The following is an 18,029-nucleotide window of genomic DNA, read 5'->3' as shown; positions in this document are numbered from 1 at the left end:
ATCTCGAGTTGCATCCTAAAGTCCTAAACATAGAAATTCAAAGTCGAGATACTGCATTTGCGTACATTCGAGGCTGGGACGTATCGTCGGCAGTGGGAGGGAATTAGAAGAGGAAAAGAAAACGAGTTTTCCCGGAGCACTTTTTTTTTAGGGTGCATCAAGGACAGAGCAGTCGGAGTCGGGAAGGACTTTTTTCGCGACTGGCGGAAAATGCAGCCCAGGGGAGGGCTGCCAAGTTAAAAAGAAAGCCGGAAGGGAGATGCAGTCCGGCAGGACTAGGATAAACTAATTGCTCTCCGATCGTAGCCGGTAATTCTCTGTCGGGTCCCGTCAAGGTTTGTCCAGCGGTTCCGGTGCCCGGAATAATTTATCGGCCCACAAGGCATGATTTTACCAAGCCAAAAGGGCAGCCGAGGCCTCGTTGTTTATCCGCCGTGAGTGCAATTGCAAATCTCGAAGGCTGGAAAATAAGGGCTCGGGAACAAGGTGGAGGAAAGAAGATGGAGAGCCGCCCTCACGAGGATGGAAAGCCCGGAGCTGGAGATGAGCCTCAAGACGCCCAGAATCGCTTTGAATATATGATGGGAAATTCAAATCACTTATATTTATACCGGAATTTTGAAGACCGTGGAGATCTTGTTAAGATATAAAAGAGTTCTTAATAAACGGATCAGATTTCATGGCGAAAAAAAATTAACGTTTCCTTTTGTGTTTGAAATGAAGGTATTCTAAAAAAGATCAGTACAGTAAGATTCGCACGGAAGAGATAAAAAAAGATTCAATCGAGTCTGGTAAATAGGACATAGTAGAAGTAGGCTAAGGTAGGACAATGTTAAAAGACGCAATGTAGGGACATGAAAGTTCTTTCTTTTCTGTTTGCTGGAGGGGCATGCATATTGCATTAAGCAACTCATCTAAAACGCGTTATTTTTCACCGTATAAACGTACTACAAAGCATGATGAATCTCGCGCAATTGTTGACTGTTCTACAACTTCCAGCATAATGAATAGCGGAGAACATGATATGCATGCTAGGTAGAAATTGCGCGAAACTGCAGTTTAGGCGACAGTTATGGCTCTAGTTCCCCTATAACTGGAAATTGATGGCTAAATTTGTCAAAGATATAACCGAAGGAATTCACGAACCTTTAAGTAATCAGTAAGCACAAATGCAAAACGTAAGAATACCGAGAGAGCTTAAAATTTGCTTTTTGGGAGTTCATCTCACAACTTCAAAGAAAAAGGCATCGTCTGTCCTTTGTATTATTTTCAATTTAACTTCGTTTCCCGTGCACTGGTTTCTGTTCTTAGCACCTGCGATTTTGAGGCACACCCGAGTATAATATGTTCTGCTGGTCGCTTATATCACTCTTAATGAGACAAGCTCCCATTACGAGTCCTTGTTCACCGGAGCTTTCACATTACGATCGCGTTATCAGATTCCAAAGGAAACGGACACCCGGAATCTAACAGAAATCAGATCATGGGGATGAAAGCCTTTAATTAAACCGTTCCGAAAAGCACAACTATATTGACGTTAAATTACAAGCAACACAAAAAGGCACTAATTTCCAAGCTTTGTAATCAACTCGGGAATTTTTGGAAGTGCTGAGTCGGAATCCAAAGTCGGATTTCGAAAATTTCAATCAATCGATCTACCGGGGGATGATTAGGAATAAATACCCTAGCCGGGGCCAAAGCTGGGAATATATCAAAATACCCTTTCACTTATTTTACATTTCAAGCTTCTTCGGGAAACTTTGCGAAACCCGTTCAATTATGCTCCCTCAAGACGGTAAAAAAATTCTAAAAGTAATAATATAAGTAATCTGTCTGAGAAGTCATCAACGTAGACTCCCTAGGGATTTCCGGTAACCTTTGGCGGTGATTCGGCGGTATACCTAGGCGACTCCACCCGATTCCGAAGGGATCGGATACCCGGTAACCGACACGGAACGATTCGGGGTAGCAAAGGCACACGCGGTGGAGGCCCAAGGGGTGGCCCGCTATCTATTCGTTTGTTTGGCTTGTAAGCCTCACAGGTAAATAGATAATATAAGCCAGGGCGACACGCTCCCACACAATCCGACTCTGTGTGTCCTCCGTGACTGGGGGGTAGATCCACCCGGTGCTCCCTCCGTCTACCTCTTTTCCCCTCGTCGCTCTCCCTCTCTCTCAGTGCCTACGCACATACGTAGGCATTCGCTTTGGCTGTGCGCACCCGCGAGAGTGGCTACGCCAATGTTTGAGTTCCGTCTCGGATGTCGCTTTGCTCGTCCCGCCGTCTTTCTCGCCCCTCTGCGTCCCCCTTCGTGCTCCTCTCGTTCCAGCACCCACCCACCCACTCGCCACCCACCTCCAGTCGGTCCACCGGAGAATGTTTGGTCCCGACGAAGGAACACACTTCGTTCCCGATTCCGCCCGATCGCTTCCGCGAGATGTGGCCCGTGGTCCTTATCGGGCCCCTACCCCTTCCGGGGGGTCCATGATAAGACTAGCCCCGCCACCGTGGACTCGCAGCTAGGGGGCACTTTTGCCTCCACCCGTCCCAGCATTCTGGACTCTGGTCAACGAACCAGGACTGTTGCGACTCGAGTTGGGACACGGTCAACCCGCAACTCACCGTGGAATCACATTACCGCCACCCCCCACGGCGCGTTAGCGCTCCGAATGTGCGCGCATTGTACATCGGGGTGTGCTTCGCAAACCGGACGATAATCTGTTTAGACTAACTTCGCGGCCGCGCATAAGCTCGCTGCGGATTAATGGAGAGAAATAACTCGTAAGTCCTCTCCGAGGATGCCGCGAGGCGTCGCAGAGGTGACTCGGGGTTGGCGAAATGCCGCCCGATGAGGCCAGGTTGATAATTCATACGAAACAGGGGTACGCGGGTCGAGGAGCGATCGGAGGTAGACTCTATGACTTGCTCCGGTAATTCCAAATCTCAGAGATTTATTCTGAAATTCAAGTTGCATGCGAGTCGAGTGGCTCGGGGAATACTCGAACGAGATATAGAAGGATAAGATGATTGGTGCTTAATCCGACAGGTAACGAGGCATCAATCGTTAACGTCTGACCGAAGCTATTGATTTCTCCCTCTACCGACTTGTCTTGGCAGACTTTGCTGTTGTAGATCCTGGTCCACTCTTAAAGCGTTCCAGATGAAGCTCCGAGCACTTTGCGGTATGAATTTCTGCAATTGCCTTATAAATGTCGGGTGAAGTTCGATGTATGATCGCAAAAGGTTAATACAGAGATTCTTCCCCCTCGACGTTCCTCCCAGTCCTATTTTCGTTATGGAACAAATGTTGCTCCTTTAAGTAAACGATAACAGGATACCCCAGCGATAACACAAATTGCAGAAGTCATGAGCAAACCCTCTACGTACCGTAACTACATCCAAGGGTCCGCATTAAATTTCTACACGGCCGTACCTTCGAGCTATCGGGAAAATGTCGATACGGTCGATCCTGACGTATGGAGGGCACGTTTAAAAATGAGATAGTTTTCATTGGTACAAGTATACGCTCGGTACGAGCATTGTGCTGTTTATACATATATCACTGGCAGCGTATACACGGTAAGATTTATCGTGCTTAAGCCCCAACGTCACCATGCACCCAACATGCCTTCCAAAGCTGCACCTTTAATCCCAAACACTCGCAGCACCTTCAATGTGCGTTAACATTTAAAAAATAAAGAATTAAAAGCATCAACCAAGAACCTTGATTCGTCTGAGTCGATCGAAAAACCCTCTCAATGCAATAATTTTGTCTCAATCCGGTGTTATCACTCCTGGGATGAAATCAATGGACCAGCAACAGCCCAAAACCTCTTCGGGGCCATTCCCTTAGGCATGTGTGGATCCACCCGTGACATGACAATGTCGCTAATTTCAACGTAAAGTGATCAGGGTCCAACTGAACACCCAAAGTAACCGAATGCTTTCAAACTACTCGAAACCTAGGTGTTAGGTGAATTAAAGGATACCTTTATTGAAGAGGTCGAAAGATTTGGCACTTCAAGGGGGAGGTAGGACCTCACCTAGTGATCCAATGTTACCCTAGGATGTGGTGACCCCAGGAAAGGGTTAATAATGTAGCCTGGCAGTAACGCCTGGATTGAGCACTAAAGGGACCTGGACTGGTCGCGTTATCGCCGAATAGACGAACGAGCATTTAATATTTCGTTTATGAGCGTACGCGATTCCATTAGGAAAGTTCGGTGTGCGCATCGGGTCGAAAGGGGACAGTCCGTTCGTTAACAACCGATGTATTATTCATTCGATTACTTTTGCACGGATGGCAAGGAGAACTGACCCCCTGTGGACGTCCGAGATGCCGCTAGATTAGTTTGGATAGCTTTTGGAGAGCCTCCGCACTCGTTCCGCCATATCCTCGAATGTCCTGAAGTTTGGGTCTGGTCGATCCTCCGCACACTTTCCACGGAGCAATAATTAAAGAAGGTTAGAAATGCAGAATCCCTACCTGTCGCACCGTTTGCAATAATTTTTTCACCGAATCGCCCGATACGCCGGACACACAATAAAATTGAATGACCCGCTCTTGGAGGTACCGCGATAAAATATCGCGGCCCGTCGAACGAGTGGCCGATTTAATTCCCCCGCGAGAATGGCGAGGTTACGGGGACACGGGAATGAGAGGGAGGGTGGCTTCGGAAATGTATGTACGCCGGGATAAATTTTCCTGTCGATAGCTCACCAGTCGGATTGGAGTCTACATTTGCACCTCCGCCACCGACGAAGTCCTCTTCCCCGAGGTCGGTCGGCTCGGAAAGACCGTCTCATAAATTCTCGAGGACTCGTTATAAATTCAACCCTCATCGGCAACGACTGTACTTTCGCGTCCGTGGCTGCCAGGAGGGCAAAAGCTTCCTGGCGTGCCCCCTGGAAAGCTCGGAAAAGCGTCCGGGAGTTCCGGCCGTCCTCCCCGTGGATATTCAGAAAGGAAACGGTCCAATGGGTCTCGATCGAATCAAGGGATGATCCCCCGCGTGAGATGAAAGCCCGAGAAATTATTAAGGGACCAAGGTCGGAGTAGTCGCCCACCCACGTGCACCGTGCCCTCTTGGATAAACTACCCTTTGACAGCAGCCGGGAAATTCCTGGCCTTATGAACCTTCCGTGAATTATCTTGACTTAGCCAAACGTTCCCGGCTGTGGGAACCTGGAATCCAGTTTGAGGCACAAACAATATCCTCCATGTCTCTTCTGTTACTTCCTAGATACGTATCTCGATAAGTTCCACTTTCACCTTCTCCTGTACGAAAGTAGGTATATTGATTGGAAGTCGTCCTATCTTTTTCCCGGATGTACTGATATTTACTAGTTTTATTTATTTTTACGTCCTGCTGCATATGAAACAGCGGATCGGTTAGCCGGAAATGAAAAAGAGAAACAAGAATGAAAAATCCCGTACCATTTGCCTCCGATGTTGTAATGCCTGTAACGTCGTCCGACAACTGTTGACTCGTGTCCAAAAAATATCAACAAAACATACCGGAAACTTTACGTAATGGAAAACGCTGTTCCACGCGAAATAACGAGAACTTCAGAACAGCTTGCAACAGTTATTCGAGAGAATTAAACATACCTCCACCTTGATGTTTAAACAAAAATTACCCAAAACGTCTTACAGCCGAGAATTCTATTTTCACAAAAATTTAGTTGCAGCCAAACGTCACTGATGGCGACGTTGGTTTCTTTCGTATTATCTTAAGATCTCAAATCCCGGTTATATGATTTATGAAAATCTATTCTTCCCTTTTTCTTGTATATCCAGCCCATCGCAAAACGGCGGCCAAGTGCAAGTCATTCAAAGATGCTTCTTTAGAGAGTTTCCAGACATTTGATGCCCAAGATAGAGTGGATGCTTCACAATCTGAGAAGTTTGGTCAAAGGAGCCCTGAACTGACCCCAGGTCTTTTCAAAGGCCGACTTGATCGATGATAACCGGTCAGTTCGAATATGCGTGCAAGTCAGAAAGCGCACCCCTTCTTGCGTACGTTTTGTCATGGTACATGTCGAATGTAAGCTTTCAACAGCTTTCTGGGGAGCTGGAAGGGCCACGGTGGGTCAGATGTATACAAGTAACAACCTGGTAGCTGAAATCCCAAAGTGGATAACTCCCAAACTTTACCGACACGTCCTCCTCTCTTGGCATCTTCTGACAGTTCCGCACTCAAGCGGCGACCCTCGCGATGATTCCCCACGTTTCGACTTTTCCGAGTTTCACTCAGAGAACGAGAGCAGAAATCAAATGATGGGGAGGAAACTTAAGGAATAAATAAACTCATAAAATTATAAGATCTCTGGAAGAGAATCCTAGATACTATAGTCAGGCATCGAATCACGTCGATTGACGTGAAATTGTCAAATGTGACCAAACGAAGTACCATCGTACATATTTCTCTGTTTAATAGACTATTAACAATGAATTGCCGTCAGAAGGGAGCTCTAACAACTTCAGATCGGTTAGACCAAACTGTCGAGCTCACTTCATTTGTAAAGGCCGGAAATGAAAAAACAACGATTGACTGATATCCCAATTTACTTCGTGGGAATCAATTAAAACTCGATTGGAAGGGTTGGTTCTACAGAAAGTCTTCAATTAAAATATGCAAAATTGACGGGGCACGTTGACAAACGCATCGACCGCGTCCAATATCGAGACCATCTTTCTCAGGGAAGCTCTTGGTAAGCCGCTCAAAGCTTTTCGATTGACTTAAACATCCCACATTCGTTGGAATCGATTTGGCTAAATAAGGGGATTTACTATTAAAGTATAAATTTCGGTTTGCCCCGGGACAGGTTTTTCTAAAAAACATTAAAAGCACCGAGATATGCTCCGCGTCTGGTTTTAAGCAAGGCCAAGCTTTCAATCCCTGTAACGTATTTTCTTATCATAGTCATATCATAATGTTTGAATGTATTATTGTACCTTTAAAGAATAGAAAAGATCATCTATATGAAGTATAGAAAATGCGTGATAAGCATTCGTGAATGTAGCCTCGCGTTATATTGAACGACGATACAAAAAATCGACAGACTTAGATCCCTCCAGGAATATGCAATCACGGTCATGCATAAATCAGGCCGGATCCGGTGGCATTCACGCACAATTTGCATTTCAGGGGAAACCTACAGCAGTGGTCAGAGTACATGTACTCATTAGAAGATACCATGCGTACCTCCCATCAAAGTTCCTTATCAAATTTTATACGAATTACGTATATCGAATTCTCGCTCGAGAACGCTCTGCATAATAGAGAGTTAAATTCGGCCTATCAATCGTCGCTATCTCGACAGTGATCGATCCATATTCCCAAGAAAGTGAATTCGAGGTACTTACGCAAACGCAAATTTCGTCCCAGTCCATGAAACCAAAAGTTGCCACAATGTCTGCATACATTCCGGGTCTCCGCTTTTCACAGGGCGAAGTATAAAAATGTTGGGATAAACGAAAAAAAAAATGATAAAGGAGGATCGGGAAGAAAGGAAAGGTTATTATCACGAGATCCTCGAGCGTCGTCTCGCGTTGAAAAGTCAAGTCGTTCCGAGGACTCGCGCGAGCTTGCGGCTATTATATTCCGCGAAAGTTCAAGCCAGTTCTTCTTTTTTACCACTTTCCGCAGTCATAATGCGAGGGCCGCGCTAATAAAACGCACAGCGCGATGATACGAACGCGCGATAGCGAGACGATCTAAAACGCATACTGTTAAAAAAATTCATAAAATTCATACACTTTTGGAACACAAGGTTGCAGTAAAATTATAAATTTGAATTGTGCATGACTCGCACTCGTCGGAAATAATTGCATTCACCCAATTGTTGGATCTTAGCAATTGTTCGATAACCTGCACCGAGTGTAAGTCGTGTATAAATAAATGTAAGGTTCAAAAATTCACGAAGCTCGAGGTGGAGACCTATCTAGATCTGGTCGCCAAAGAAAGACATTGTATGAAATGAAAAATATTGAGTCGTGCCAATTGTCCCATGCTCGGTACGGATGTTGAAGTACCTTCCTATATCATACGTGCAGTTTTCGGGGAGGGAGACGGTATGGTACATGGTCATGGCAACTGCAGTTTCACAGTTCTCATATTTCTAAACTAATCTGCCTGCCGTGGTAAATGTAATACCTTTGGCAAAGCTAACTTCCATTTAGCCACTAGATATTTAACGCCACTAGTACTTGCAACACTAGATATCACCTCTGCCAGAATTTCTACTTCATCCTTGAAATGCTTTAAAACGGCAACTCGAGAGGGTTCTCTTTCATGTACCGTAGGTAACTAATAAACAAAATAGTATTTCCGGTAAACTTTGAACCTCGACCAATCAAATCGTCCTCATTAATCGTGGTTACGTACAATAATCATTGTTACGTCCGAGGTAAGCGACCGAAAGAAAAGGCGAAAAAGAACGTAAGCGTTAACCCCGAGAAATCTGACATGTTCGGTAATACAAGAAGATGGTTCTTAGAGTATAGTACCGATAGTTTCCAATCAAATCCTCCTCATTAATCGTGATTACGTACAATAATCATTGTTACGTCCGAGGTAAGCGACCGAAAGAAAAGGCGAAAAAGAACGTGAGCGTTAACCCCGAGAAATCTGACATGTTCGGTAATACAAGAAGATGGTTCTTAGAGTGGAGTACCGATAGATTCCCGGAATTCTGGAAAATCGAAGGAAAATCTCTCGATCGTGGCGGGACCGCACCATTGAAAGTCACGACGAAAGCTACAGGAAGGGGGCGAGCTCGTAGGGGGTATCGAGTTTCTAGAGAGGAAAAGATTCACCCACGGCCTCGGGGTGAGCCTGTAACAGGATCAAAGTGGCTCTCTTCCGGTCTCTAAACCGATTTTCCCTGAGACTCGAGACTCGTCTAAGGTCTTTCTCGAAACCACACCTAGCCGTCCGGTACCGGAGATCTCTCATCCCGAAGACCCTAACTTTCAGATCTGCCAGTGCTCTGGGAGAAACGTCCGTCTCTTGACTTCCACTCCTCAAAGTCTAACCGATCAAAATTTACCGCTCGAAATTTCACTCCGCTAATCCGGTAACTCCTCAAGTGCCAATTATCGAATGAAACCGCGAGAAAAATCGACTTTTTTGGAAAATTCCTGTACCTCACCAATTTTTAAATATATCTCAATAAAAAATATTATCCATTAAGCTCAATAATTGCACTATGAAATCACGCTCCGTTTTCGATTTAAAAAAACGGATTTTAGTTATGACAAAAAATTTCTGAATTTCGCCTATGACAATTGCATGTAACCCGTTAATGCAAGGATTATCGAACCGGCATAATTGCATTCAGTGGATGTAATGAAAACGTCGAACCGGCGTATGCGGTATTTGGTGAAAATTGGGATTTCCGGACGATTCATCAATTCTCTGATTAATATTAACATCTATTATGCGCGGCGTAATAACCGAATTTGACTGACATCGGCGTCGGAAAATGATGGAACTATGACTTCGGGAAGTCCTTCGACGTTTAAACGGTGGAGAATCCGAAACACGCCGACTTCTATCCCCTGGCAGATATGAATTTCGAATCCTGCTCGCTGTCACGTCGTCAACGGCAGCAACGCATTTTCAGGCGAACCGCTCCCATTCAATATTCAACTGGGCGAGGCGTAATCAATTCATCGTGGCACGTTATTACCGACCGAGCGATGCGCAACGAGCTTTGCCAATGAAAATGATCTCTCTCAAACGCCATGATGAAAGGACTGTTCCAAAAAGCAAGCCCCTGTTAGCTCCAGGAAAATAATTCGTCATTACTGAAACGAACGATTTCCAGGTATTGTTTGCGTAATAGTCACTGTCAATGGCGATACATATCACGCGTATTTGCACATGAAATTAAATCTTTCGGCTTATGGAGAAAATGAAAGAGCACAAAAATAATGTATTCAATTTCGTATACATATTAGGGGGGTTCATTAAAATCTATGTGCTTGAAACACAAGTGGGAAAAATAAAACATTTTAAAGAATAATGGACATTCGAGGAAGCGTTTATTTGCATATGTGGAAACTCCGAAGTATGGAGATAAAATAATGCACGGAACTCAAAGTAGTCTTTTTATCGTTTATCGTTGTAAATTATTACTAATATCGGTACGGTTCCACTGCATTACTTTTTCACCAATCGATATACAATTCACGTTCCCTTAAGATCCACCCTCTGTGAAGCTTTAACTGAATCGGGCAACGCAATTCCTTTTGAGTTAACCCTCCACAGTGGTACGAAAAGTTCGACAGGCATACAATTTATGAGTATTTATGCTCTCGTATGATATGTCACATCGGATTATTTCGGATGGCCCAATAGTTCCGTACAAAGCGGACGGTGTTATTTTTTCCACATGAAATTCCATCGAAGTTTGTATTTACTCTATATCAAGCTCCATGCGAATGGCTCACAGAGAATACTAACATATGTTTCGTGCAATCTGTGTATATTTTCTAAAACAAATCGATTTAAATGAACGAATTGTATTAGAAACGCAAGAACCATAATAATAGTAATTCGCTATAAAAAATAAAATTAAGCTTCATTATTCAACTCTGCAGATGAAGGAATTCTACTAGAGAAGCAAGGACCATAATAATAGTAATTCGAATGGGATTTTGAATCTAGAATGAAATTCTAGGCATAAACGCGAGCCAGGAATATACATAATATAGGAAGAGGAAAAAAAAGGAAAAAGAAGAAGGGCTTCGACTCGGCGACCCCGTAGCTGCAGCCGGCGCCCCGGGTCCCGAGGGAACCGCGATGTTGCGGTCGCGTTACTTCCAGCCGAGGCAATCTGAAAATGCCCGAAATCTCTCCAAGTGATTCTGGTAAGCAGCCAAAGTGAGAGTGTAATGGACCTCGATCGCGGCTGGCACTGGCGGAGCCGCCAGACCGCCCGAGGAAGGAACGATGGAAACATTTGGCCGGCAAGTGGGCTAATGCGGGATTACGGGGGTGCACAGCCCCCGACGTGCGGCGTCGCGACGCCATCCAACTCCAATGCTCTCGGCCGGGTCCGATAAATACCGAGATGCAGACTGCAGCCGAACGACACCGGACGTATCTCGGTAGAAATAAAATCCATTCTACTAACTTCATTCCGGAGTCCGTGGGGTAAATGTAGAATACGTGATCTAATTTCGATGACCGGTGAAATGTGACATTACTCATCCGAAAGATTCAGAATACGACGTCCTCCGTCCAGTTCTCTACGTGCCAGGCTAAACCTCACAGATAATGACTAGGTCAGTGTTTCGTGCCTCTATATACACATTTGGCGCGAAACTCTACTGAGTTTTTTAATATCACGTACAATCAAAACGAATCGATTTCGAGTAATTTCAATAAATGTAAATAATAGCTAAACTGTATAATAGTTGGGGCTTTTAGGGAAGAGCAAGCATTGTGGTGACTGAATTGAAGTAATAGAAAGCATACGAAATTGTATTAATAAAGGGTATGGAGATAAATATGCGTTTTGAATAACTAGTGGATGTGATAAGCTGCTTAGGAACTCGAGATACGAACCGTTGTTCTCAGGGTTCGTGCCGAACAACTTTCGATACGTATGGAGTGTCCTGGGGCGAAAAATATCATTTTGGCCAGCGGCCGGTGGTCTCGTGACGCGACCACGCGAGCGTAATGCCGTTTCCATTTGATCCGATACGTTTGGGGGCGCCACTGACGCGTTACCCTCCGGTCACCACCCTTCGACTTCGCGCCGTTATTCCATGAATTTGTTCGTTCCTCGTGCACGAGTGCCCCCAGTGCCGGGGAAAACGAACAGACCTATTTATTCACCCGTTTCATTCGTTGAGAAAGGAAAAAAACAAAATAAATCCCGCGGCGAAGTAACAAAATTGTCGCTCAAAATTGCCGCGCTTTCCAGGTGGGTCGAAACCACGGAGTGGGCTCGCGTAAATCAACCGCGTGAAATATGTCACGTTCCCCGTTCCCGCGATTCTGTAGTAAGAAAATTCGATAAATGAAATCTACCTCGGTAATTGAAAATCCGTTATCGTATACCAAGTGGCGGCGTCGTTTACGTTTCCATGGTGATATGTTATCCCCTGAAGAAAAACTGAAAACACCTTATAGAGACAGGTAAACATTCGAAGTAATCGCATATTTTCCTGGTAGGAATAGGTCAATTACGTTTTATGAGGCGAAAGCGTACCGGATATTGTCTGAATACAGGGCAACGTTCTTAACGAAAAATCAAGTCTGCACTGTTTCCGTCAGTTTTTGCAGTATTAGAATTCCCAGAAGAATGTCAAATACTGCTGCCGCGTCGTTTACGTTTCCGTAGTGGTACGTTATTGACAGGTGGAGGCCCGAGCGTCGGCGTCGCGCAATACACGCATACGGCATCTCGGCGTGTGCGCCGTGCGGATCGTACATCCGGCAAACGAGGTTGCGGATAGTTACTCACCTTCCCGGCGAGAGTTCCGCCCTTCGAGGTGGTCGAAATGGGTGGACGTGCACCTGGCTTAACGCGTTCCTTTCCCATTCGACTGCCGTATTTGCGCACCTGCAAAAGTACCGAAATCAATCACTATTCGCGATAAGTACAGGTTTCGGATGTAGGGAACAAAAGGGAACCGATTATGCAAATGAACCCATACGGTGTCTCTGGGAATTTACATATAGAAAAAAGAAATAGATTTTCTTACCCCCCGTTAATAACGTGAAAAGTTTAATATTTTAGGATTAAAAGGAAACGGTGGTAACCTTACAATTATAATTTTTATATCGAACGAATATGTATGTATGTCCGCACAAGAAATTATTAGATGCTTTTGTAATATTTCTTTTCGGGATTTTAGGGGTTGGAAAAAATTCTTCGGGGATACTTTGACTTCTGATTTCAAAAGCAATAATAAAACCTCCCGCGCTAGGTACTGTAATTGCAATAGAATAACAAAGTATATGGATACGTGCACCCGGCTCGGGTTCGAAATAGCACGTCCAAATCCAACCATGATAATATCCGCTAAGTGGGCTCAGCACGAGCAAACTCTCGTAATACAATCCTGTCATAGTAATATTATACGCGACGATACGTAATTCACTTACCGTCAATTCCAAAAATCATAATCATCTAAGGGATAACGTTGACATTATAAGTAAACATACGAAACACCGTGTTTGTTACTCCAAACATAATAACTATTTAACTCAAATAAATATTCTTCAAATTAATAGAATATATTTGATTGTGTGTTCACATTCAATGTGTCTTCCTTGGGGTGGGTCAGGGTTTCAATCTGGATATTAATAAATGTCGTCGACGTGCCTCTTAGGAACATCTTCTAAGTAGTACGTAGCTGACATTGGTAATATTATAGTAATTCCATTACAATCACCAATGTTCGTAGATTTCCTGCCGGAGACGCGTCACGTGAGCACCGCGCATGCGCGAAGTCTTCTCGATCACCTGTGGCGCCATGTTCGAAACCGCGAGTGGCACTAATCCGTTTGCTCGCCTTTCCCTCGGAACACCCACCGGCACCCCAAGTCTGTCGGGCACTGAAATATTCAATGAACGGACCCACACCACCCTGCGACGCCGCCAAGCGATTCGGTAACGTCGCGGTGCTCGTCGTCCCTTGTTCCATGTCGCGGCTGGTCTTCGCTGCACCTTACATGTCGCGACTTCTTTCCGAAATAATTCCCCAGGAACTCGCAGGTCGCAACTCTTCCGTCCCCATGGGAAGCTACTTGACTGTCTGGCAGATGTTACAGGGGTAGTAAAACTACGGCCATTGAACCACTTCTTTTTATTGCGTCCGCCATCTTGCGGGAAAACTTTAAGAGGATGTGAGGTAGGACATGGTCGCAAACCGATCGATTATCGAAGTCGTTACAGAGTGCGTTTCGGGCAGATTATTCCTCCCACCACGGTCTCCTGTAATGGCCTGTTGTACCGTGACTCAATTGTTTCCATGTAATTCCAGTTTGTACTGATTCTTCGACTGCGGAAGTGGCAGCCATTTAATTACGCTCTCTGTTTCCATTAGAAATTTATACGGCCCTTTACGTAATATTTTGTGGGATTTAATAGATAGACTTTTATAGATATTTCAGAGCGTACGATTTGCAAGGGAGAGCGTATCGGAGTAGGAGGGACATTTTGTTATTTTAGAGGTACCCAATTGTGTTTGAGTAAATGTAATTGTCGAAGTGGTACCTTGCATTACATTTTGGATGAATCTGGATGTATCAAAATACCGGCGGAGCTCTGATATTCATCCCGCCAGCTTTGTTCTTTCATTTCCTCCCTATTGTCTGAATGAAAATAAAAGAGATGAAATAATGCCGGAACAAACACGGAATGATTTCAAGGAGGTTTCATTGTAGCGTCCTTTGTACGCGGCTGGCTAGGAAATGGTACATTCTGTCAAAAATAATCCGCCTTGGAGAAGTTCGACAGATGAGCGGCTTTACTGGACGGTTGGTCATGTACATAATGAAATCGATTGACTTTTCGTATATACGGCCGTATACTATTGTAGCAGAGCAATGGTTCAAATACGTAATCTATGTTCAATCATGTCGACGAGTTTGAAGAAGCGCTCGAGAGAGTACTCTAGAAGATTCAATGCTCTTAAAAGAGGCAAACAAATCAGTCCTGGTCTTGTCTTGACAATGCAACAAAGAGAATATTCCTAAATACAAGAAGTTAAACCATCTCCATTAAAATATCATTCATTACGAGTACATCTCGCTATTTTAAAAGCAAATGCAAATGTCCGGAATTAGCAAGAAATTTATAATGGAATATATCGTTAGAGCCTGGGTAAAAAAGATATAATAGGAAAAACAAAGGATACATTTTCGCTCCTCTTATTTCTGCACGTTTCCATTTCGCTGCAATCAACACGAAGTGTAAACTTTTCAATAACATCAACATTTCCCAGCAGATAAGTTGGTCATATATCTTGGCAGAAAATAGAGAAGATAGAAATAGAAATAAATATTAAATTTGCGGAATTTCCTCCGGGTCGCAGACCCCGAAGGCTTCAATCAAGGGAAGTGCTAAGACCGATTCGAAGCTAGATCGTCGATTTAACCGAGGCAACTTTAGTCGGGTGGAATCCCAATACCGTATAGCATCTGCACATCCCCGGACGTAACTTGGCAATATTTTCGCGCAACCCTTCCCAGGGGATGGCGTGCATCTTTCAGGCGGCATCCTTCTGGCCTGAGAGGCCTTCGACCGGGTTGAGCTTTCGTGACAAGAGGAGGTAACGTGGAGGACACCTCCGCGGGGTCGGCAGATTTCGTCGGGAATTCGAAATCGAGGGCAGGCTTCGATACTTTTGCGGATTGGCCACGGAGGAAGCCGCGAAAGCTGCGGAAAACGAGATGCCCGCGGCCACTCCGCGGGTTTATCCCCGAGCTTTTAATTTCCAGCGACGAAGCTTTTTATACCCCCGCGCGGTATAATTAGCCGAGGGAGGCGAGCGGCATTGAATATTTCAGCCCGGAGGTCGCCCTTGTGAAAATAAAAATAAAAGGTAAGGACCCCCGCGCTTTTCGGGGGACTGAGGAAAAATGGAAGAGAGAGAAGACGCGCAAAAGGGGTCCGGCCACCCGGGGTCTTCGGAGGACGGCCCCGGGATTAGGGGCAAAGTTATGTTCGGCATTTCGCGGGAAGCTTTGCATAAGGTCTCCATCCTGGTCTGCCCGGCGCGTTAACTGCCTACTATTTCCTAACCTGCCACCGTGGCTGGCTTAACACTGATTACTCCGGACTAATTTGCAAGTAAGCGACGTGGGACCGCCAAAGGCTCCTGCCTCCTCGGTTCCGGAAGTGGATCTCCTCGAATCGCGACTAAGCGGTGTACGACTGTTTTCACTTTTCGAATTACTCGCGCGGGTTGAAATGGAGCTCTTACTGTAAGTCCTGACATGCCCTGCTTAACAATTTCTCTAATCGCAGTGTTTTTCGAACCCTTCTGGAAATAACATAATTTTACTTTCACGCCCTTGCCGATACAATTATCTTTATCGAGCTAATATAATTATTTCCGTAAAACCAACATTTCAGGACATGAAGAACAATTTACATAGAAAAACTCCACAAGTTCCTGAATTCATGGTTTCTGAGGCCCTGTTGACTACAGAGGGACTCCCTGCGCCATCTGCGATTTTCGTGTCAACTAAATTTTCACTCAGTTGTCGTACAACTGTCCTAATTAGGTCCATGCTCTTAAAAAAAAGTGTCTCATTCGAGTCGACCGATTTGAGGGGGCTTTCACTTCACCTCAATAACCAAACCACGGTGACAATGCCCAACGCAGTATATCATTGACATTTATACAGACCTGATTTTGGAAGAAGACGAGAGCTTGCCTAAGTATGGAAGTTTTAAGTACCCACGTTTTTCAGTGCCGGGAGAAAACACTCGTTAACTTTACACGCTCGAGTTTGCAGCGAAGAGCTTTCGAAGCTCGTGCTCGCCGGTACAAGCTGTTAACGCCGGCTAAACGAAATTCCAAAAGTCGGCCAAGTAGTTCGTAAATTCTAACGAAAGCTAAGTTTCACGAGGGTCTTGTTCTTGCTTGCAGAATGTCACGGGGGCAGCCAAGCTGGTCGGACGAGCCCGGAAACGCGAACAGCATATCACGACAAAGCGAGGCTCGCCAAAATCCTCCAGGACCTTCCCCAAGGATGGCTCAGTCCGGCGAAAAGCCGCCATCTTGCAGTGGCTTCCGGTTGGGCGTCTACGGGTGGAGGAAGAGATGCCTCTATTCCCTGGTCCTTGGCCTTATGGTCATGGTCATAGTAAATCTGGCACTAACCCTCTGGCTCCTCAAAGTCATGGAATTTAGCTCCGTAAGTCGTGCATCTCAATATTTATATCTTTTTACGATGTTTACCGTTGATTTTGCGGTAAGTAACCGAGCTCTTAAGATGATATAAAAAGGACATTCTATATATCTATATAAAAAAGTGAAAACATTTATCAAGCTTTTCTCCAATCGGGATGCACCGAATATCTGAAACTTTAACACGTGATTATGGAGGCCCTAAAGAAAAAAAAAAGGAAATGTCCTTTTCTTGGTTCTTGTCCGAGATAAATAGAAATTTGTTCGATATCGAAGCTGAAACACTTGTATCGCGAAAAGATTGGTTTTTAGTTCCTTTCGAAACGAAGTTGGGATTTCTAGGAGCGGAAATGGTTCTCGGGAAACGACCGAGCAACTTTTGGACAGCTATTAAAGCCTGCTTCTGTTTTAAAGCTTTAAAATGAGTTCCACCCGAGTTCCAGCACCGATTAACAGACCCTGTCGAGGTTGAGCAGGAGGTCGAAAGAGGAATAAGGACGATGATTATAATTTCCCGTAACTACATCGTCTCTCGGTAAACCATATGAATAGGGATTGTTCATTCTGAATTTGAATTTTCATAATTTCTACCCCCTCAGTAATTGGATTCCAGCATTTACGAAACCTCCCTGTAAACTAACTGCGTCACTAACCATTAATTGCTTTTAATTATTACCCCTATATCAATGAAAGACACACACAAAGAAATGAAAAAAGCAATTCATAATCATCGCCGAACGAGTTCTTCACCTTGTACAAGACATTAAAAGCTCTTTTTTAAATCATGTAATTCGAGTAATTCTTGCCGAGGAGTTCTCCGCTTTCCATCTCCTCCTGACAGTGTAGATAAGCGTCTCCTCTCAAAAGATAACGTTAATAGTTAACCAGGAAAGTTAAGATGGATTATTTCCCGGGGAAACAATTCTTAGCGAAGTTTCACTTCGGCCGAGGTTCTGAATAATGCGGAATCTTAGTGAAATACGAAGTTCAGAGCTACGTCGGTTGTAGGAAGCTGCAAAATATGTATGATTTTCCGTCCCGGGGTTCGTGAAGTCGCGCAAAGCCCGACTTAATTCTGAATCTCTGATCGAATCGGAGAGTTCGTTTCCATCGGAATACGCGAATTGTGCGGGGCGTAATCCC

General features: G+C 44.7%; 1 protein-coding gene across 2 annotated transcripts in view; it reads left to right on the top strand.

Annotated features, from left to right (window-relative positions):
• Positions 1-18,029, top strand: part of LOC105703912 (delta-sarcoglycan) — a 126,398-nt gene that overhangs the window by 96,829 nt on the left and 11,540 nt on the right. For both annotated transcript variants that reach the window (XM_012432696.1, XM_012432697.1), the window contains one exon: positions 16,626-16,893. In XM_012432696.1, the coding sequence (XP_012288119.1) occupies positions 16,626-16,893 (268 nt within the window). The remainder of the gene's footprint in view (positions 1-16,625; positions 16,894-18,029) is intronic.

This window comes from Orussus abietinus, unplaced genomic scaffold (genome assembly GCF_000612105.2).
Source record: "Orussus abietinus isolate OABI.00-Male unplaced genomic scaffold, Oabi_2.0 scaffold32, whole genome shotgun sequence".
In the NCBI taxonomy this organism is placed as follows: Eukaryota; Metazoa; Arthropoda; class Insecta; order Hymenoptera; family Orussidae; genus Orussus; species Orussus abietinus.
Note: the sequence above shows the minus strand (reverse complement) of the source record. Positions and strands in the feature narration are given on the sequence as shown.